We start from the raw sequence: 18,373 nt of genomic DNA on the forward strand, positions 1-18,373 counted from the left end.
ATGCAATAAGTCCTGGGCCTGAGTTGGGGGTCACAGAGACAGGCTCTCTGGACTGGCCAACAGGGAGAGTCCACCCCTGCCCTCACCCAACTCCTGTCCGGCCTCACCTACCGTTCTCGTTGAGCAACACCATGTCCTGGAACCAGGCCCCAAATCGCTCCTCGGGGTCCAGGTTGTAATTCTTTGCAGCCACCTGGAGCAGCAGGATCTCCCTCATGACTCAGTATTCCTGGGACCAGAGGGAAGGAGAGGATTCAGACAGGGCCTGGTGGGGGATGCTGCATGGGTCTTGTGGGTTGTGAGGTAAGGGGCAGGGGACCGGTCCTGGGAACCATCCTTCTCTCCAGTTCCATCCAGGCTCTACCTGTTTGCAGAATGGGAATAATCAGCCCCTCCTCCAGAAAGTTTTACTTGATGCCATCCTCCCCTCAAGCCACCCGCCAATTGGATGGGTCTCCCACTTCTCTGTTATCAAACTCTTCCACTCAATGTAAGATACAGGGGGTGGAGCCAGGGAATTTTCTCCCCAGAAGCTCTCTGATTTCCACCTCTTTCCCCTCCCCCGCAGGGAGTGCCACAGCTGCTCACCTCAGTCCTTTACTCAAGATTAATCTTGTTCTCCTGGAAGGCAGAGAGCCAGAGTCCATTAGATAGAGGCCCCTAGCCTGACTAGCCCCCTATGCCCACCCTTTCTCATGTTGCACTACAGCCAGATCCCCAGAGGGGCTGGGGCATGCAGAGAAAACAGGACTTGGACCCAGGCCAGGCTCTGGGATCCAGAGAAGCAGGACATGGGGGTCAGGCTGAGGGACGTGGCATCACAACCCTCTCTGATGACAGACTTGGAGGGTGAGGTCTCAGGCAGACGGGACTGCTCAGCCACATATGTGCTGCCTGACTTGGAGAGGCCCAAAGTCTCTCTCCCTCCATGGGCAGCATAGGAGGGAGAGGCTGAGTCCAACTCAGATAAAACCTCATGCAGCTGTGCCATCAGGCAGCTCTGAGCTTCCCTAGCCTGGGGAACCAGAATGGGTGTCTCAGGTGGAGCCTCTGTTCACTTATCCCTAAGATTGGCCTGATGCCCCAGCTCCCAGGGGCGGCTGCGAGGCTCTCAGGAGAGATGTGCCAAGTGCTGAGAGCTCAGAGCTCAGTTTGGAGTCTCCTGCATCCCAAGGCTCAGGATCCTGGTTCTCCCTACCTGCTCCTCATGTCCACCCACCTCGAGATTATCACCCATCAGCAGGTGCAGCATCAGCAGGTCACCGAGGAAAGTACCAAGATATGCGATGACACTCTGTGACATCGGGGTGTGTGTGGGATGAGCCCTTGCTCTCAAGTCTGCCCCCTGGAGACCCTCCCCTGAAAAGTCCTCACCCTCATACTCTCTGCCCACCCCAGTGTTCCCACAGGCAGCAGCCTAAGACCCTCAGAAGCCTCCCCTCAATTCCTCCTCCCTTCACACCCCAAGAACACCACACTCCTCCTCCTCACCTCCCAGGGCCGGCTTCTGGCAAATCACAGGGTATGCGGTCCCTGGCCCTCCCCACAACAAACCCATTCTGCACCAGATCTCCCAGGCCCTCCTCCTGGTCACTTCTACTGAGGGATTCAGGCACTGTGGCAGCAAGAGGAAGGGCCCTCCTCTGTTTATTTGAGGCCTCCAGCAGAGACCCTCCCCCACAGGCATATTCTCCTGCTGCTGCTGCTTCTCGTGCACTCTCTGGGGGCTGATCTCCGGGGAGGCAAACGTGGAGGACCCCTCCTGCCAGGATCGAGGACAGTGTCAGTGGGCCATACTCCCCTCACCTCATTTCTCTCCAGCACCACTGGCCTCCGACCCTGAACATCTGACTCTAGTCAACTGGTAACAATGTCACGCCACCCTCCAAGGTTTTCTGATTCTAGAACAAGCCCGTCTCCAACTCTCACTCTGGGTGTGAGCTTGGGCTTGTGGCCTGGACTCTCTCTGCCTGTTTACTCATCTGGAAGGTGTGAGAACTCCAGCTACTTCACAGGTTCTCCTGAGGACTCAGAGTCACATGACTGTCATCATTGTGTTCGCCTTCACCCCTCCAGGTGGAACAGGCAGAAAGCTCCCACATTCCTTTCCTCCCTCTTACCTCATCACAGCCCTGTGAGGCCTGCACCACAGAACCACCATCCCTCCCTTCCCTGATGAGGATACAGAAGCCCAAAGAGGGGCAGTGAGTTGCTCAGGGGCCCAAAGAGGAGAGGCCCCTTGACCCTCCCAGCCATAGGCTCTGTTCCAACATCCTCCCCTAACCACCAGCCCCACCACTGACAAGAGTCCTGTCCCCGAGCTCTCAAAGCTTGGTCCTGGGCCGAGCCGTGGATGGAGAGGACTGGGTGTCTTGGCAGTCTGGTTGAGTGGCTCCTGCCTGCCCCAGTCCCGTGGAGTGTTTGGCCCCCAAGCTGGGACAGTGGCCATGCCAAAGCCTTCTCCTCCCCAAGGAACCCCTCAGGACATTCCCCTGCATTGAACTCTTTCTTTATCCACTAAGGAACTGGACCTCCAAGTTGCCACCTCTGATCCACAGGGAAAGGGGTGACAGAACACTTTCCTTCCCTGTTTACATGAAGTTCCTAACATCCTTTCAGCAGGATCCACTAAGAATCCATCAGTTGCCTAGACGCTGCTGATAAGCCACCAGGGGCATATGTCATTGCCAACCAGGCACTCAGGTTAAACTCGTGGTTGACTCGAGTGATTGCTCTAGGGGTCCAGTGGGGGGTCCCAGAATGCACACACATCTGTCTCTGGTCCAGCAGTTCAGACCCAAGGATGAGCAGCCTATTTGTCCACCTGGTCCATGGGAATCCCCAGCTATACATGTCCCTGGGGCAGGCAGGGTTCCCTTCCTTTGGAGATGTGGTGAAGAGAGAAGGAGCAGCAGGGGCCTGGCTTGCTGAGGACAGGTTTAGGTTGAGGGCTAAACCCACCTCAACAACCCAACATCCTGGAAGGCGCTACTTCCAGCAGGATGGACATGCATAGAAGCCAGAGACCTGCTGATGGCACCAGCTCAGCAACTCCTCCTGGAACAGCCCAGCCAACACCACTGTGTCCCATGACCAGGGCCTCCTGCCCAAAAATCGAACCCCACCGGCCAAGGGGCCTAACAGATCCTTCTGCTTGTTAACCTGGACAGGATAGACAGGAATGTTTCAGAGAAAGTTCAAGTGAGAAACTATCAAACCCACAGCCTGCCCAGTCCCCCTCCCCCTCTCTCCCCTCCTCTCTTTCCAGAGGCCCAGCCTTTACTCTACCTTGGTCATCAGTTATCTTCTCAAGGACTCGTCTTGGCTATAGAGCTCCTTCAGTTTTTCAGAGCTGTCCCTGAGAGGAGGGGAAAGAGGGAAGGATAAATTTAGGGATAATGTGAGGGGTCTGAGTGCAAATCCCTTTTCTTTGACAACCCAAGAGATTCAACCTTCCTGGGAGAGTGTTCTCACTGGGCTCCTCTGAGTGCTAAGGTCCCATGGGACTAGGAGGGTGCTCTCCTGTTGGTCACTGGGGTGTCCACTCCCAAGATCCACAGAGCAGCTCTGTTTCGACCACTTTGAGTTTCAACTGGTCGTAGAGTTCTGTTGCTATAAACACTTGAATATCTCCAATGTGGTTCAACCCAGCACCTGACATTTAGGGAAACTGAGTCTTGAAGCAGAACTGGTTCACTAAGGACACCAGGAGACTTAGAGACAACACACCGAGGCCCAGGCCCTGTCCCCAGCATTTGCTGCCTCCCAGGAATTCCCAGCTGACTGAGGAGACAATGGCAGACATACAGGAGATCCCCCATCCACCCTGGTCCTCCTATGGAAAGAGGCCTACCCACAGGGAAACTTCCTCCCATGTGTTCTTCAAGTGGTTTGTGGAGGTTTTCTGCAGAACAGAGATGACAGTGCGGGTTGAGAAGTTCTTCCGGATCACGCACTCCTGGGGAAGGGAAGAGAGTGAGGTGTGAGGTGGGGTGCTGGAACCCCTCTTGATCTAGCTTCAATCCCCTTCTATTTAAATCACCCCTCCTGGATGAGACAGACGCTCAGGGAGCCCCAGAAGGGCACATTTAAGACCCAAAGAGTAACACTCACAGGGAGGAGGATTTTAGCTCAACCCAGGGAAGGAGCCAGGTAGGAAGTGAGCATCCTACCACTGGGACCTGGAGTTAAGGTCAGCGTGCCCCTGGCAGGAAGGGCCTAGGGACTTGCAGGGGCTTAGACCACACACTTCAATCCTGGGAGCTGATAAAGGTGGAGAGACAATTCCCAAGGCTCCAGTGAGGGGCTCCACTGGGCCTCCCACAACACACCTGGGCCACCTGGATCCAGTGCTCCCCTACCCTCGCCCTGTCCTGGGTCATCATGCTCGCGTTCCCGAGGCAGGTGATGATGACGAGGCTGGCCACCCTTCTGAAGTGGTCGACGGTGGCCTGGACAGTGGGTGTCAGGTGCTCATTGCCGGGCTTGTTCCTCTTGCCCCAGGTGAAGCCCAGGCACTGAGAGGGCACCACCTTCTGGAAGAGCTCCTGGGGAACAGGGAGAGTGTCACCCAGCCCTGCCACACCCCAGCTCTGTGTCCACAGCCCCCAAAGTCCCAAGCAGGGGTCACAATTTAGAGCTGGAGCTCAGGAACCTCAAGATGTGGCCTGAGTCTTGTGAGAGTCTCTGGGTATTCTTCTCTGTCCACCAAGGGTACCCAGCACAGGATGACCCAGGACCCAATACGGGTAGGGAAGGGAGAGGGGCATTTGCACCCAGCCCGTCCTGGCTAACCCCAAGCTCCAGACGGTGGCTCAACTCAGCTCATGCCGAGGGAGCATCTTCCACCACCATGATCCGCCCTCTGGTCCCACTCCCCATTCTGATGCACATTCCCCCGTGGCAGCTACAACCACGGGCCTTGTTTGTCTCCCTTGTAGTGAAGTACACGTCAGGTGTCTAATAAGTCTTGAGGTTGTTGAGCCTCCTGAGCAGACGGTTGGGCTACTGTGGACCTGACGGCACACAGTGAGTTCCCCTCCACCATTGATTGGCCACGCCCTGCCCAGCTTTCCATTTCTTCTACCTCATGGAGCTGGCAAAGCCATTCTGTGCAGCACGTACTCTTAATGTCCACCTCTATGGCCTGCAGGTGGACAGCAAAGGCTTGGGGTTCAGAAAGTTGCCCAGGACATACAGTTGGTAAGGGGCAGAGCCAGGAATTGGGTCCAGATCATAGAAGTCCAGATCAGGTCTGGCGCAACGATGGCAGAGGGAAGGCCTGCTCCACCTCACCCTGAGAGCCCAGCTGCTTACCGCATCCATCATGGTCAACTGCTCCACCATCAGCTGAGGAGGGAAGGCCGTGAGGTTGGGCTTCTTCTCACACTCCTTAAGAGCCGCAAGTGGAGATGGACTTCCCACTAGATATGATGGTCCAGCTCAACAGCTACCTCTCCTGCTGGAGCCAATGTTGGCCCTTGCTCCAGCTCCAACACTGCTGATGGAGGTGAGGCCCACTCCAGCACTAGAAGAGGTGATGTCAACGGAGCTGGAGCCAGTTCTACCTCCACCACTGCCCATTGGTCTACTTCTGTCACTGTCTGGAGTTCTGCAGCTGCCGCTGTAGTGGAATAAAGAGAAAAGTTCACTCACATAGCTGGCTTTCCATGTGTCCTAAACACAGGAAATATCCCACTTCCCTTCCATGTAGCCAGCCTGCAGTCCCCCTTACCCTCTGGCTCTGCCTTAGTGGCCTCCAGAAGCTCACACTGGGCAAGAGTAAGAGGGTCAAGGCAGCTCAGCTCCGAACCAGGCAGGAGACTTGCGTGTACATCCCCTTTAGCTTGAAAAAGGGACAGCACAAGTCTGGTCCCACCCTAGTTCTGGTTCAACTTCGTCATCTCAATGTCCTGAGTGTGGCTCCTGATCTCATCTCAGAGCAGCACTGGATGGCGTCTGTGGCCTCATGCACCTGACCCTTGTCTAGTGAGTTGGTGGAGTTGAAACCATTGGGCAGCTCCTCAATGACCTCCTGAGCGGAGTTCTGCAAAGACTGCTCGGGAGCTGGGCCAGAAGGAATCAGGGGCTGCCTGCAGACTGCCACTGGGGTCAACCCCTAAGAGAAAGTCTGCTCCTCGGTTCAGGCACAGAGGGACATCCTTGCAAAGAAGTGTGGTCAGGGAGGGAAGGAGATGAAACCTCTATGGCTCGGTAGCACAAGAGTAGAGGAGTTCACTTTCTCATGCTGCCAGCCATGATCTGAGCTATGAACATGACAGACTCCCCATGCTTCTGACACCTAACAACCAGCTCCTGCCCAGGAATGACCTGACCCCATGCCCTGCCTTCCCCCCTCCTCACAAACACACACAGACACAAACACACACACACACACACACACACACACACACACACGATGAGGGCCAAGGGGTGAGGGGCTGATCAGGTGGGATCACAGTTGTGTCCTGGCCTGCACTAGCCTTTCCTGGGCTGCCCCGTGTTAGCCTTCACTGCCTCCTGCCAGACACCCAGAGGCATCAGGGATGAGGGCTGAGACAACGTCGGCAACAACCAAAAATATTCTCTTTCTGGGATTTTTTGAGCCCAGATCCTCCAAAAGTTGGGATACAATAACAAAACATTTTTGCCTGTTGACTGTCTCCAGTCAAGTGAGCTGGATGGGGGGCTGTGGGTGCCTGGTTACCAGAGTTCTAAGATCTGTTGTGGTCTATGACAAAGGAAGTGAGGTCACTTTTCAAGTTTCCTTTACCTGGGCACCTTCCCTCAATCAAACATGTCCAGAGCTGCACCTTGCACCCGGGCTGCTCACCCTCCTCCCCATGTCATCTCTTGAACTGTACACAAGGAGCCTACACAGCCCTAGCCACAGCTCCCTGGGAACCTAAGTCGGGTCCTAGCTTTGAGGAGACAGAGATGAATGCAGACCTCCTTTTTCTTACCAGTTCTTCACCCTGGGAAAATCCCTGTGCCTCTCAGGTCCTCCCCAGTCTCCAAACCTGCACCATGGGGATCAGGCTAGAATCTACTTCCTAGGGATGTCACCCGGTTTATATGTCATAATATCTATTACCCCTGTGGGCTGGTGTCACAGGTACCTAAGGCACAAACTTAGAGATGGAAGAATAACAAGAAGGGGTGACAGGTAACACAGAACACCACTCAAAACAGGCCTGGGTTCTAGCAATGTGATATTGGAACAGTCACTTCCAACTTGGCCTCATTTTCAGGTCAGCATCATCGGGGGGTTGAAACTAATGGAAATTTAGATACTGCCATCCTGCAGCATAAAACCATTAGATTTGTTCCTGTTTAATGGAGAATGAGACCCAAGTGCCTCATCTTGGCCTGTGAGGTGGGCAGCCCCCTCAGTGGTACCCAGTAAGCCCCACCCATGGAATAGCCATTCCCGTGGAACCAAGTGGTAGTAACTGTCTTCTTAACATAATAACAGCCAAAGTGATGGGATGTCTTGTCTAAATTTTGACTAAAAATATCTCTCACTTCCTCTTAATCCCTCTCTCATATTCCATCTCTCTCTCTCTCTCACTGTCGAATCCCTGTAACTGAGGAATCAAATACCAGTGTGTGGGGCTGCCCAATGTGGTGGCCTATAGAGGAGAGAAGCACCGGACTGCCCAGGCCAACAGACAGAAAGAAACTCAGGCTCTCAGTCCAAACTGAACCCTGAAGGCTGACAGTGAACTTGGGGGCCAGTCCTCCTCCAGTCGAGTCTCATGTGTAGCCACAGCCCCAACCTGTCAAACTCACTGAGGCAGAGGCACCCAGCTAAAACGTGCCTGATTGCTGATCCACACAAATTGTCAGATAGTCATCATTTGTAGTTTTGAAGTGCAAAGTTACAGGCAATGAAGTCAGAGAGGGAAACGTAACTGACACAGCCTACCAGGCCCTGGCCCTACATTCCACCCCAGCTCCTGTTCTCTCCTCCTAGCCTCCCTCCAGCTGCACTGGCCACCTTTCTAACCCCCTCTGGCCAAAGTCACTTCTGCCTGTGAGACTCAGGACCAGTGGTGCCATCTCCCTGACACACTGCTCCTAGACTAATGCAGGGCTGGCACCCTCTTGTCATTCTGCTCCCAGCAAATGTCACCCTAGTGAGGCCTTTCAGACCCTCCTACTCAGTGATGCCCAGCCCTCCCTCACAGCCCCCTGCTGTGTTTCTCTACAGCACTTTCTCTTTTCTTTTTCATGTCTTTGCTTTTGTCCATTTCCCCTCTAGAGTGTGAGCTCCTGGCAGGCAGGGACAACTTGGTCATTTTCATCCTGCACTTTGGCCCACCAGGGCACCTGGCACAGGATGAGTGTTCATTGCACAGCTGCTGAATGAGTACATGGGAAGATCTTGCACTCCGCCCCGTGCTTCTGACCAACTTTGATTGTGGAGATGAACACTAGTAATAGGAGGTACAAGTTGTTTCTGAGGCAGGGGGTCAGCCAGAAAGACCTCTACTTGATTCTTTGCTGCTCCAGGAGGTCAAGTAAAGTTCAGTGGACACTGAGTAAATTCCAGGTTTACAGCAGAAGGAAAGGACTTGATGTGTATATATATTATATAACAGTTACCAAAATAAATTTAGTTAACATCAATCACCAAAGAGAAATAAAAGGTTTTTTCCTGGTGATGAGAGGTTTTAGGATCTACTCTCTTAGCAACTTTCAAATATACCACACAACAATATTAACTTGCAAAGTGCTGTATATCAAGTATATCTCAATACAACTGAAAAAAATAAAAACAAAAACTCACTGGCCACCACTGACACAAGAGGCTGCCCACACCTTGGTGGCCATCACTAGAACTGCAGCCCTTACCAAATCTCCGCCAAACAGAAAGGAACCGTTCTTTGGGTGTCCTCAAGACCGGAGGCTCTCTAGGGTAAAGGAGCAGGAACTGTCACTTTCGCGGGAGTAGGAGGAATCTCGGGAGCCTACCTTTTCCTTCATCTTGCTGTCCCCCACCAGGTGTCCTCCACTCCTGTGGCATCCAACCTCAACCAGGACAATGACTCCCCCCTGCCTCCAGATGAGGACCCCGAGGGTCCAACAGGGACTGGTCTTCTCTCTCATCTCTAGACTTGGTGTCCAGTGCTCTGGCATCTTTCTCCTTATCCCCAGTTCTCATCCACCCAAACCCCCAAGCATCCTCAGTTCTAAACGATCTCAAGTGGGTGGAAAGCATTTTCTCAGCATTGCAGAGCACAGTAGGTCATCAACAGAGAACCTAGTCCAACAGACTCGTTGTGAGTTCATGGAACCCTTGGTGTCACCCGCTGGATGCACGCCACTTTATACAGGACAACACTCACTGAGGTCTTCTCTTCTGTTCCCAATGCCTACACAAGGGGAGGGTGGGCTGATCATAGTTCTGGGAGCACACAGAGGTGGACTGCAGGGACCCAGTCTTGTGCTTTCTAAGCTGGGCCAGGGATGGGTCTGGAACAGGTGGAAACCTAGGATCCTTAGGGATTCCTCTCCCCATCACTGGGCCCCTGGGCACGTATCTAGGAGAACGGATGCTATGGCCCTGTGGGAGAGCTGCCTCCACCCTCTCTCCTTCCTGCCTCTTGTCAATTCTCCGGAGTCGGGTCTTTCTTGACTGCACCTCCATGGCCCCTACATGAGAAGTCAGTGTGAGTGGGTGTGCCTGTGCACATGTGATGATGAGGAGAGGAAAATGACCCCATATGGAGAGGCGTGGCCATCAACCCCCTAGGATCTTAATGTCTCTCATTGCCAAAGGGCCCCTGAGGGAAGGGTTGGAGGCTTGGTCAAGGAAGCCAGAGCTCTGTCTAGTCTTCGAGACCCTGACTACCTCCTGTGGTCTGGGCCAGTACTTGCCTCTTTCTGGGCCAGTTTCCCAACTGTACAGTGAGGGGTAAGATGTGCAACAGCACAAGCATGTGCTCGGCCAGGCCAAGTCATCGGGCTACATCGATATATTTAAGTACACTTTAAGTGCATTGAATACATTAATATTGTTGTGCAATCATCACCACGATCCATCATCAGAACACTTTTCATCCTGCAAAACTGAAACTTTATACTTATTCATGAATAACTTCACATTCCTCCTCCTCCCAGCCACTGGCAAACACCGTTCTATTTTCTGTCTCTCTGAATCTGGCGATTTCAGGAACCTCATAGAAGGGAAATCACACAATGTTGTATTTTTGTGACTGGCTTATTTCATTTAGAGTCATATCCTGAAGGTTCACCCATGGTGTGCCATATCTTAGAATTTCCCTCCTTTCTTAAGGATGAATAATATGCCATTGTATGTATATACCACATTTTGCATATCCATACATCCCTGGACAGATACCATAGCCCGGCCCAAAACCAAGCCCAAAATAAAATGGGGCCACAACCAGATTTTTATCAATGGTCCCCTGGAGACTACTTTCTTAAGCCACGTTCCATATGATATTTACTAAGGTTCTAGTCTTGGGCCATGAGTTGCTTTTCAGAAACTCTTGTTTTTCCTCCTTGAGCAATTTTCAACTGGTTTGAGCCAATGAGACCATAAGATGGCTGGCAAGATTCAAACCGTGACTGCACAAGTGACGGAGGATGACCTGGGGGACCAAGAACTCCCCTGCCGATCATGTTAAGGACACCGCCTTTTGAACGTGGGATGTAGGACAGAACGTGAAAATCTTCTTGAGCAAAATGCCTAGGACTGACCCCAACCTTCCCGCACCCACTCCTTTGCCCTTAAAAAGCCCTTTTCAACTGCATATTGGGGAGAAGGAATTAAACTTTGTCTCCTGTCTCCCTGCTGGCCAACCTTGTAATAAAGCTTTTTCCCTTCTACAAGAGCGGGCATCTCATGGTTGGCCTAAGGGGTGCATTGGGCAGCAAGCCCTTCCTTGGTTACAATACTTGGGTGGCTTCCATGTTTTAGCTATTATGAATAATGATGCTATGAATATGGGTGTTGAAATATGTTTTGGAGAACATGTTTTCAACTCTTTGGGGGAGTATATACCCAGAAGTGGAATTGCTGGGTCCTATGTAATTATATTTTTAAATTTTTTTAGGAATTGTAATACTGATTTTTACAGCAACCATATATTTTATATTCCCAAGACAGTGCACAAGGGTTCCAAATTCTCCACATCTTGGCCAACACTGGTTCTATTCTTTTTCTTCTTCTTCTTTTTATTTTTTGATAGATGCCATCCTAATGAATGTGAGATGGTCTCCCACTGTGTTTCTGATTTGCATTTCCCTAATGATTACTGATGTTGAGCATCTTTTCATATGCTTATGGGTCATTTGCAGATCTTCTTTGAGGATATGTCTACTCATGTACTTTGTTCAATTTTGATTTGGGTTGTTTGATTTTGTTGTTGAATTTAGGAGTTCTCTATCTATTCTGGATATTAAGGCCTTGTCAGATACATGGTTTGCAAATATGGTCTCTCCCATCCTGTGGACTGTGCTTTTACTCTATTGATAATGTCTTTTGAGGCACAAAACTTTTTAATATACATGCAGTCCAGTATGTGTATTTTCTTATTTTATTGCCTGCTCCTTGAGTGTCATATCCATGAAATCATTACCAAATTCTCTCTTGTAAAATTTTGTCTTATGTTTTCTTCTAAGGGTATTATAGTTTTAGCTCTTACATTTAGGTCTTTGATCTACTGGAAATTAGGCTTTGTGTATGGTGTTATGTAAGGGTCCAAATTGATTCTTTTGCATGTAGATATCCACTCTTTCCAGCACAACTTGTTGAAAAGACTTTTCCCCATTGAATAATCTTGGCACCCTTGTCAAACATCATTTGATGATATGGGTGAGGGTTAATCTCTGGGTTCTCAATTCTGTTTCCATTGGTCAATATGTCTGTCTTTATGCCATGACAATGCTGTTTTGATACTGCAGATTTGTAGTTAGTTTTCAATCAGGAAGAATCAGTCCTTCAACTTAGCACCTCCTTTCAAGATTATTTTTGGTATCTGGGCTTACTTGAGATTCCATAAGAATTTTAGGATGGTTTTTTTTCCATTTCAGCACAAAACATCCTTGAGATTTTGATTAGGAGTGCACTGGATTTATTGATCTCTTTGGATAATGTTGACATTGTCACAATAAGGAGTCTTCCAATCCACGATGAGGGGATGTCTTTCATTTCCAGTAGTGCCGGGTGGCTGTTCAGGTTGAGGGGGCAGCACTCCTCGAGTTAGTCATGCAGAAACCCACAATTCCTCCACACTGTACCTTCACCATTTCCTTAAAACTCATCGACCATCAACAGAGGGGAAAATGCATGTAAAATGCACGTGGGAAGTTTTCAAGGACTGGGTGTGCATGGAACACACATTTCTTCCACTCCTCTCCATTAGCAAAAACTATGGACTGAACCACTAGACCCTAACACATGGCGACTACAGACTCAACCAGCAGACCCCAACAAATGAGTACTGTGGACTAACCAAGGGCCAGGGACTCAGGTTCCTGGTAGAATCCTTCGCCAGTTCAAGCTGACTCACTAAGCCTTTGTCTGGCACTGCTGACTAGCCAAGGGGTAAGACTGATGCTCTGATAGAGCATCCTGTCAATCTAGACTGACCCATTGGCCCTGGACTGGGAAGCCAGTTAGATCGGGAGCTCAATGAAAAGACAGTGGATCTCAGATCTGAGAGGAACTTACCAACAAGACTCAGAAACAGCAAAAAAAGATGGAGAACTCAAAGGTTTTGCAGGTACCAATGCCTGTGTTTCTCATCCCCAAAGCTATGAGATATCTCCTTTGGATCCCACTGCTGCCACCAAACTAGTACAAAACAAAACAAAATTGAGTAAATTTTAAATATCTTATTGGCTTTATTCAACAGTTCATGAATCAGGCAGCATCCAGTCTAGCAGAGAGAAAGGAGTTCCAAGGAGCTGTACGAAATGAAAGACTTTTATAGGCAGAAGGGAGCAGGAACAATTAAGTTACACTAGACAGCAAAGCGGGTTGGTTACTGCAAGGTTACCTTCCTTTAGGGGATGGCAGGGCTCTATCAGGAAGATGACCTACTCGTGTTGCTCATCAGGTGCTTCCTGATTGACTGGTTTAAGATTCCATCACTGGGAGGGCCAAAAGTCTAATTAAGTCTCCGCTTGTTGACATGGGGCGTAACCTAAGTGGCTCCATTTAGGCCTGATGTCTTGTTTTAAACACATGACTTCTGCTGGTCCCTGATTTCCCTAGTTACACCTCGGCTGTCCCTTCACTGACCGTTGTTGGTCATACACGCACTGCACCTGCCTCCAGTCCTTCCCTTTCAACACCGTAATCTCACACACAGTCCCTCCCAACACTATCAGGACGTGTCCCACCACACGTCCCCTATACCTTCCACACTACCAGCAAGATGATTCACAAACACCACCACCATTTATGGGCTGAGAGGGCTGCCCATGCACTGGGAATCAGGAGTCACAGGGTCTGTCACTTGGCCTCCAATCACCTATTGTACCGCAGCTGAAGGGCTTACACTGCGGAGAGACTCAGTTGTAGCCAAATCCATCAAACAACATCATCTTTGCTCCAGGCTTCCTTCAAAATGCTCCACCCACTTTCTGCCCCAACAGCTCCTTGAGGGGTCACTTTGAGGTAGACTTTGAGGCCACCTTGGTGATTTTGTGCCCAGGCCCAAACAGCTCTTGACCAACAAACACTTTAACCATATCCCTTGAAATCATACAGCACAGGGAACCAGTGAATGGGTGCAAATTACTGGTTTTACCTCCAAGACCCCTAATGAATATTTTACACCAGGAACATCCACTTTTGGATTTTACTGTGGGCTGATATCACAAGGCTCTCACCCAGTGAGCTTCTGTCTTCCCCAGCCATCTGAGCAACTTACTCCAGGCTATAGTCTGCAATGCATCTTTGTCTCTCTCTCAGCCTGCTTCCCTCAGGTCTCAGGTCCCCTGAGTTTCCTGCCCTGACTGGCTACCACCAACTCATAGAAACACTGTCAATCCTATAGCACTGAGTGTTTCGGTTCTACTAGGATTGACTGACTGGACTGGACATAGGTGCGGTGGCACTACCCACACAAAATCAGGAAACTGAGGCAACCAAGAAGTATCGAAAACCTTAACACCACATGGACAACAACTCCATGAGGACCTATACTAGCCCTTGTACAACAGTCTCATGAGTCTCTTGCCTAAATGGTTTTAGAAAATGTCCTGACCCTAGACTGTCTATACCGGCCAAGGAAAGAGGGGCTTGTGCCTTTCCTAGAACCACTTGCTGAATGTACCTCAACACACAAATTCAAACCTACCTCCATCAGATGGCCCAAGAGGTTAAAATATTGTATAACATTACCCAAATCTTTGAACAGATACCCAAGACCCCTAAGATCACTGACCTATTTACATGGCCAGTCTCTCCAAGTTGGGAACAAAGGAAACGGACTGGATTTTAGACTGTTGCTTGTGTAATCATAGGATTTGCTACTATAGCCCTCATCAGATGTTTACTCTCTTGACTACAACCTGCTCTACCCATAAGAACTTCATTAATTACCATTATTAAATATCCCAACCAACCTAAAATTAACCAATACCCTGATTAATTTAAAAAATTCAAAATTTTTATGGGAGAAAATCTGCTTAACATAGACTACACCGTTTTAAGCATTTCAAAATATACAGTTCAGTGGCTTTTAGTACAATGATTATGTTGTGTGGCTATCACCACTATCTAATTCCAGAACATTTTCAACACCCCCAAACAAACCCATACTCATTCACATTCTATTTTCTTCTAACCTAAGCCCATGGAAACAACTCATCTGAATTCTCCCCCATCTATTTGCCTATTCTGGACATTTCATTCAATGGCATCATGCTATCTGTTGCCTTTGTGGATGGCTTGAGTGAGCACACATGTCTCAAGGTTAACCCATGGCCTAGCAGGTAGCAGTACCTTATTCCGTTTTATGGCTCTATAAAATCCTATATTATGAATAGACCACATTTGGTTTATGCAGTCATAACTGGATAGATATTTTGGTTTGTTCCACTTTTGGACCATTGTGAACAATGTCACTTTGAATGTCCATGGACAAGCTTGCTCTTGTGGACATATTTACCATGGGCCTCTCCAGGTCAATTGTAATTCTAGGTTTAAGATATTAAAAAATGCGAACCTGTTTTCTGCAGTGGCTGCATCATTTTACTTTCCCATCCGTAATGTATGACGGTTTCCCTTTCTCCATATCTTTACCAACACTTGTTATTTTCCATTATGTTGAATATAGCCTTCATTTTGAGTGTGAAATAGTATCACACTGTGCTTTGAATTTGAATTTTCCTAATAATTAATGATACTGAGCATCTATCTTGTGCTTATTGGTCATCTATGTATTTCCTGGAGACATGTCTATTCCAATTGTTTACCCCTTTTCATTGACTTGTCTTTTATAACTGAGTTCTAAGAGATCTTTATATATTCTCAAAATTAGAGTCTTCTCACTTTTATAAGTTGCAAATAGTAGGAGACTTCAATACCCCACTTTTAACAATGGCTAGAATATCCAGACAGAAAATCAGGAAAGAGCAGACATGAAAACATGAAATACTAAATTGACCTATCAGACACACACAGAACATTTTACTGGACAGCAACAAAATGTACACTCTTCTCAAGGTCACACACACTATTTTCCAGAACACATCATGTGTTAGGTCACAAAACAAGTCTTAACAAGATTAAGAAGACTGAAATCATACCAAGTATCTTTTCCCAACACAATGGCATGAAACCAGAAGTCAATAACAGAAGGAAAACTGGAACATTAATAATATGTAGAAGTTCAACAAAAAACTCTTATACTTAAAAGTAGATCAGGGGTTCATCCCTGTGCTGTAGCGGTTAAGTGTGTGCGCTCCACTGCTGGCAGCCCAGGTTCAGATCCTGGGCACACACTGATGCACCACTTATCAGGCCATGCTGTGGTGGCGTCCCACATAAAGTGGAGGAAGATGGGCAAGGATGTTAGCTCAGGGCCAGTTTTCCTCAGCCAAAAGAGGAGGATTACCATGGATGTTAGCTCAGGGTTGATCTTCCTCACAAAAAAAAAGGTAGATCAAAGAAGAAATCAAAAAGGAAATTAGAAAATAGCTCAGGACATACAAAAAGAGACAATAAACACACCAAAACTTATAGGATGCAGCAAAAGTAATACTAAGAGGAAAGTTTATAGTGATAAACTTGTACATTATAAGAGAAGAAAGATGTCAAAGAAACAACCTGACTTACAACACACAGCATTAGAAAAAGAAAAAATGAAACCCAAAGTTAGTAGAAGGATGGAAGTCATCAAGAGGAGAGTAGAAAAAAATGAAAGACAGTGTGAAAGATTAATAAAAGTAAAAGTTGATCTTTTGAAAAAATAAAAGTGACAAACCCTTAGATAATATATCTAGAAAAAAAGAGAGATGACTCAAATAAACTAAATTGGAAATGAAAGAGGAGGTATTACAACTGATGCTTCAGAAAGAAAAAGATCAGAAGAGACTATTCTGAACTAGTGTATGCTCATAAATTGGATAACCTAGACAAAATAGATAAATTCCTAGAAACGGCCTACGAAAGCTAAATCATGAAGAAATAGAAATCTTGAACAGACCAGTAACAAATAAGCAGACTGAATCAGTAATCAAATACCTCCCAACCAGAAAGGACTTCTCCACTCTGCCTGACTTCACCACAGAGTCCTGAGCCAGCCTGCCCCAGCCCCAGGCTGACTCCTGTGGACCTAGGAGGCTCCCCGTAGGCTTCTGCAAATCCAGGACCCTGGCTCACCCTGGAGCATGCCAGCTCTGATGGCTCCAAGCAGCATCCTTGAAACTAGGCTTCCACCAGGCTCCTTGGAACCCAGGCCCACATCTCAGCCTAGGGGCTGCCATCTTCAACAGCCCAAGGCGGCTCGTGTGACCCGAAGTGGTGTCCTTGGCACCAGGCTCCTGGTGGGCTTTGGTGAATCCAGACCCTGGCTCACCCAAGTTCCTGCCTATTCCAGGCAGCCACAGGCAGCACCCACAGCCACAGGCAGCTTCTGTAACAGGACACTCAATGGGCTCCCACAAACACAGGACCACAGCTAACTCCACCTATGGCTGGCTCCAGCAATCCCAGGTAGATTCCATGGTACCAGGCTCCCCAGTGGCTGCTGGGAACTCAGGCCCATGGCTCACCACACCACCTGCAACTTACAGCAGCTGTAGACAGCTCTCATGGAACCAGGCTCCAGGCAGGCTCCCACAAAACCAGGCCCCCAGCTCACCCAGGTGTTTGCTGACTCAGGCAGCCCCAGGCAGCTCGCATGGCACCAGGCACTGTCAGGTTCCCATGAACACAGTCTTCCATCTTGACCCAGTGCCTGCTGCCTTCTGCAGCCTCAGGCAGCTCCTGTGGCCCCAGGCTCCCAGCAGGCTCCCAGGAATCCAGAGTTCTGGCCTACCCCAGCACAAGCTGTCTCTCATGGCACAAGTCTCCTGGCAGTGTCCCGTGAACCAAGGCTCTCAGCTCATCCCAGCACTGGCCAACTCCCATGGCCCTGGATGACTCCAGTGGCTGCAGGCTCTCAATGAGGACCTGCCAAATCAGGCTCCAGTGGGGCTACTCATGAACTCAGGGTTCCAGCTGTGCCCAAGGCCAGACAAAATACCGTGGACCCAAGCTTTCCACTCACTCCAGCACCAGGCTGCCCAAGGACTCCAGCATCAAGCCTGCCCTGGACACCACCAGATGGCTTACCTAGGACTCCTAGATGGGCTGACTGTGAAGGCTTTGTTTTGCTAAATCCAGTCTGTAAAAAGTGGAAAAGATACCTACTTCCTCAAATTTGCAGACACCAATGGAAGGCCACAAGGATCATGAATAATCAAAGACCCATGACACCACCAAAGAAAAAGAATAAAACTCCAACGACCAACCAAGAAATGGAGATATAGGAAATATGTGACAGACTTCAGAACAACTTTCTTTGAGAAATTCATAAAACTCTAAGGAAACACAGATAGACTACTAAATGAAATAAGGAAACAGTGCATGAACAAGTGAGAAGTTCATCATAGAAACAGAAATCATTAAGGAAAAACAAATAGAAATCCTAGAGTTGAAGGACACAAGGACTGAACTGAAGAATTCAATAGAGAGCTTCGAAATCAGATTCAACCATGTACAAGAAATAATTAGTGAACTAGAAGATGTGTCATTTGAAATCATCCAGTCAAAGAAGCAAAAAGAAAAAAAGAAATGGATAGGAATGACAAAAGTGTGAATTATGGGATACCATGAAAAGAAATA

The 18,373-nt window shown here is 48.8% G+C and overlaps 1 protein-coding gene across 1 annotated transcript; it reads right to left on the reverse strand.

Moving 5' to 3' along the window:
- Positions 1-135: 135 nt before the first annotated feature.
- On the reverse strand, positions 136-9,652 carry LOC131402293 (ral guanine nucleotide dissociation stimulator-like). The gene is made up of 7 exons (XM_058537130.1): positions 9,382-9,652; positions 5,568-5,623; positions 5,317-5,391; positions 4,362-4,547; positions 3,858-3,958; positions 3,289-3,358; positions 136-229 (listed from the first exon to the last, which is right to left on the reverse strand). Exons 1-6 carry the CDS (start codon positions 9,650-9,652, stop codon positions 3,301-3,303), a joined length of 747 nt encoding a protein of 248 aa, XP_058393113.1. The 3' UTR covers positions 136-229; positions 3,289-3,300.
- Between the last annotated feature and the right edge of the window lie 8,721 nt (positions 9,653-18,373).

The sequence above is a fragment of the Diceros bicornis genome (assembly GCF_020826845.1).
Source record: "Diceros bicornis minor isolate mBicDic1 chromosome 39 unlocalized genomic scaffold, mDicBic1.mat.cur SUPER_39_unloc_2, whole genome shotgun sequence".
NCBI classification, from domain to species: Eukaryota; Metazoa; Chordata; class Mammalia; order Perissodactyla; family Rhinocerotidae; genus Diceros; species Diceros bicornis.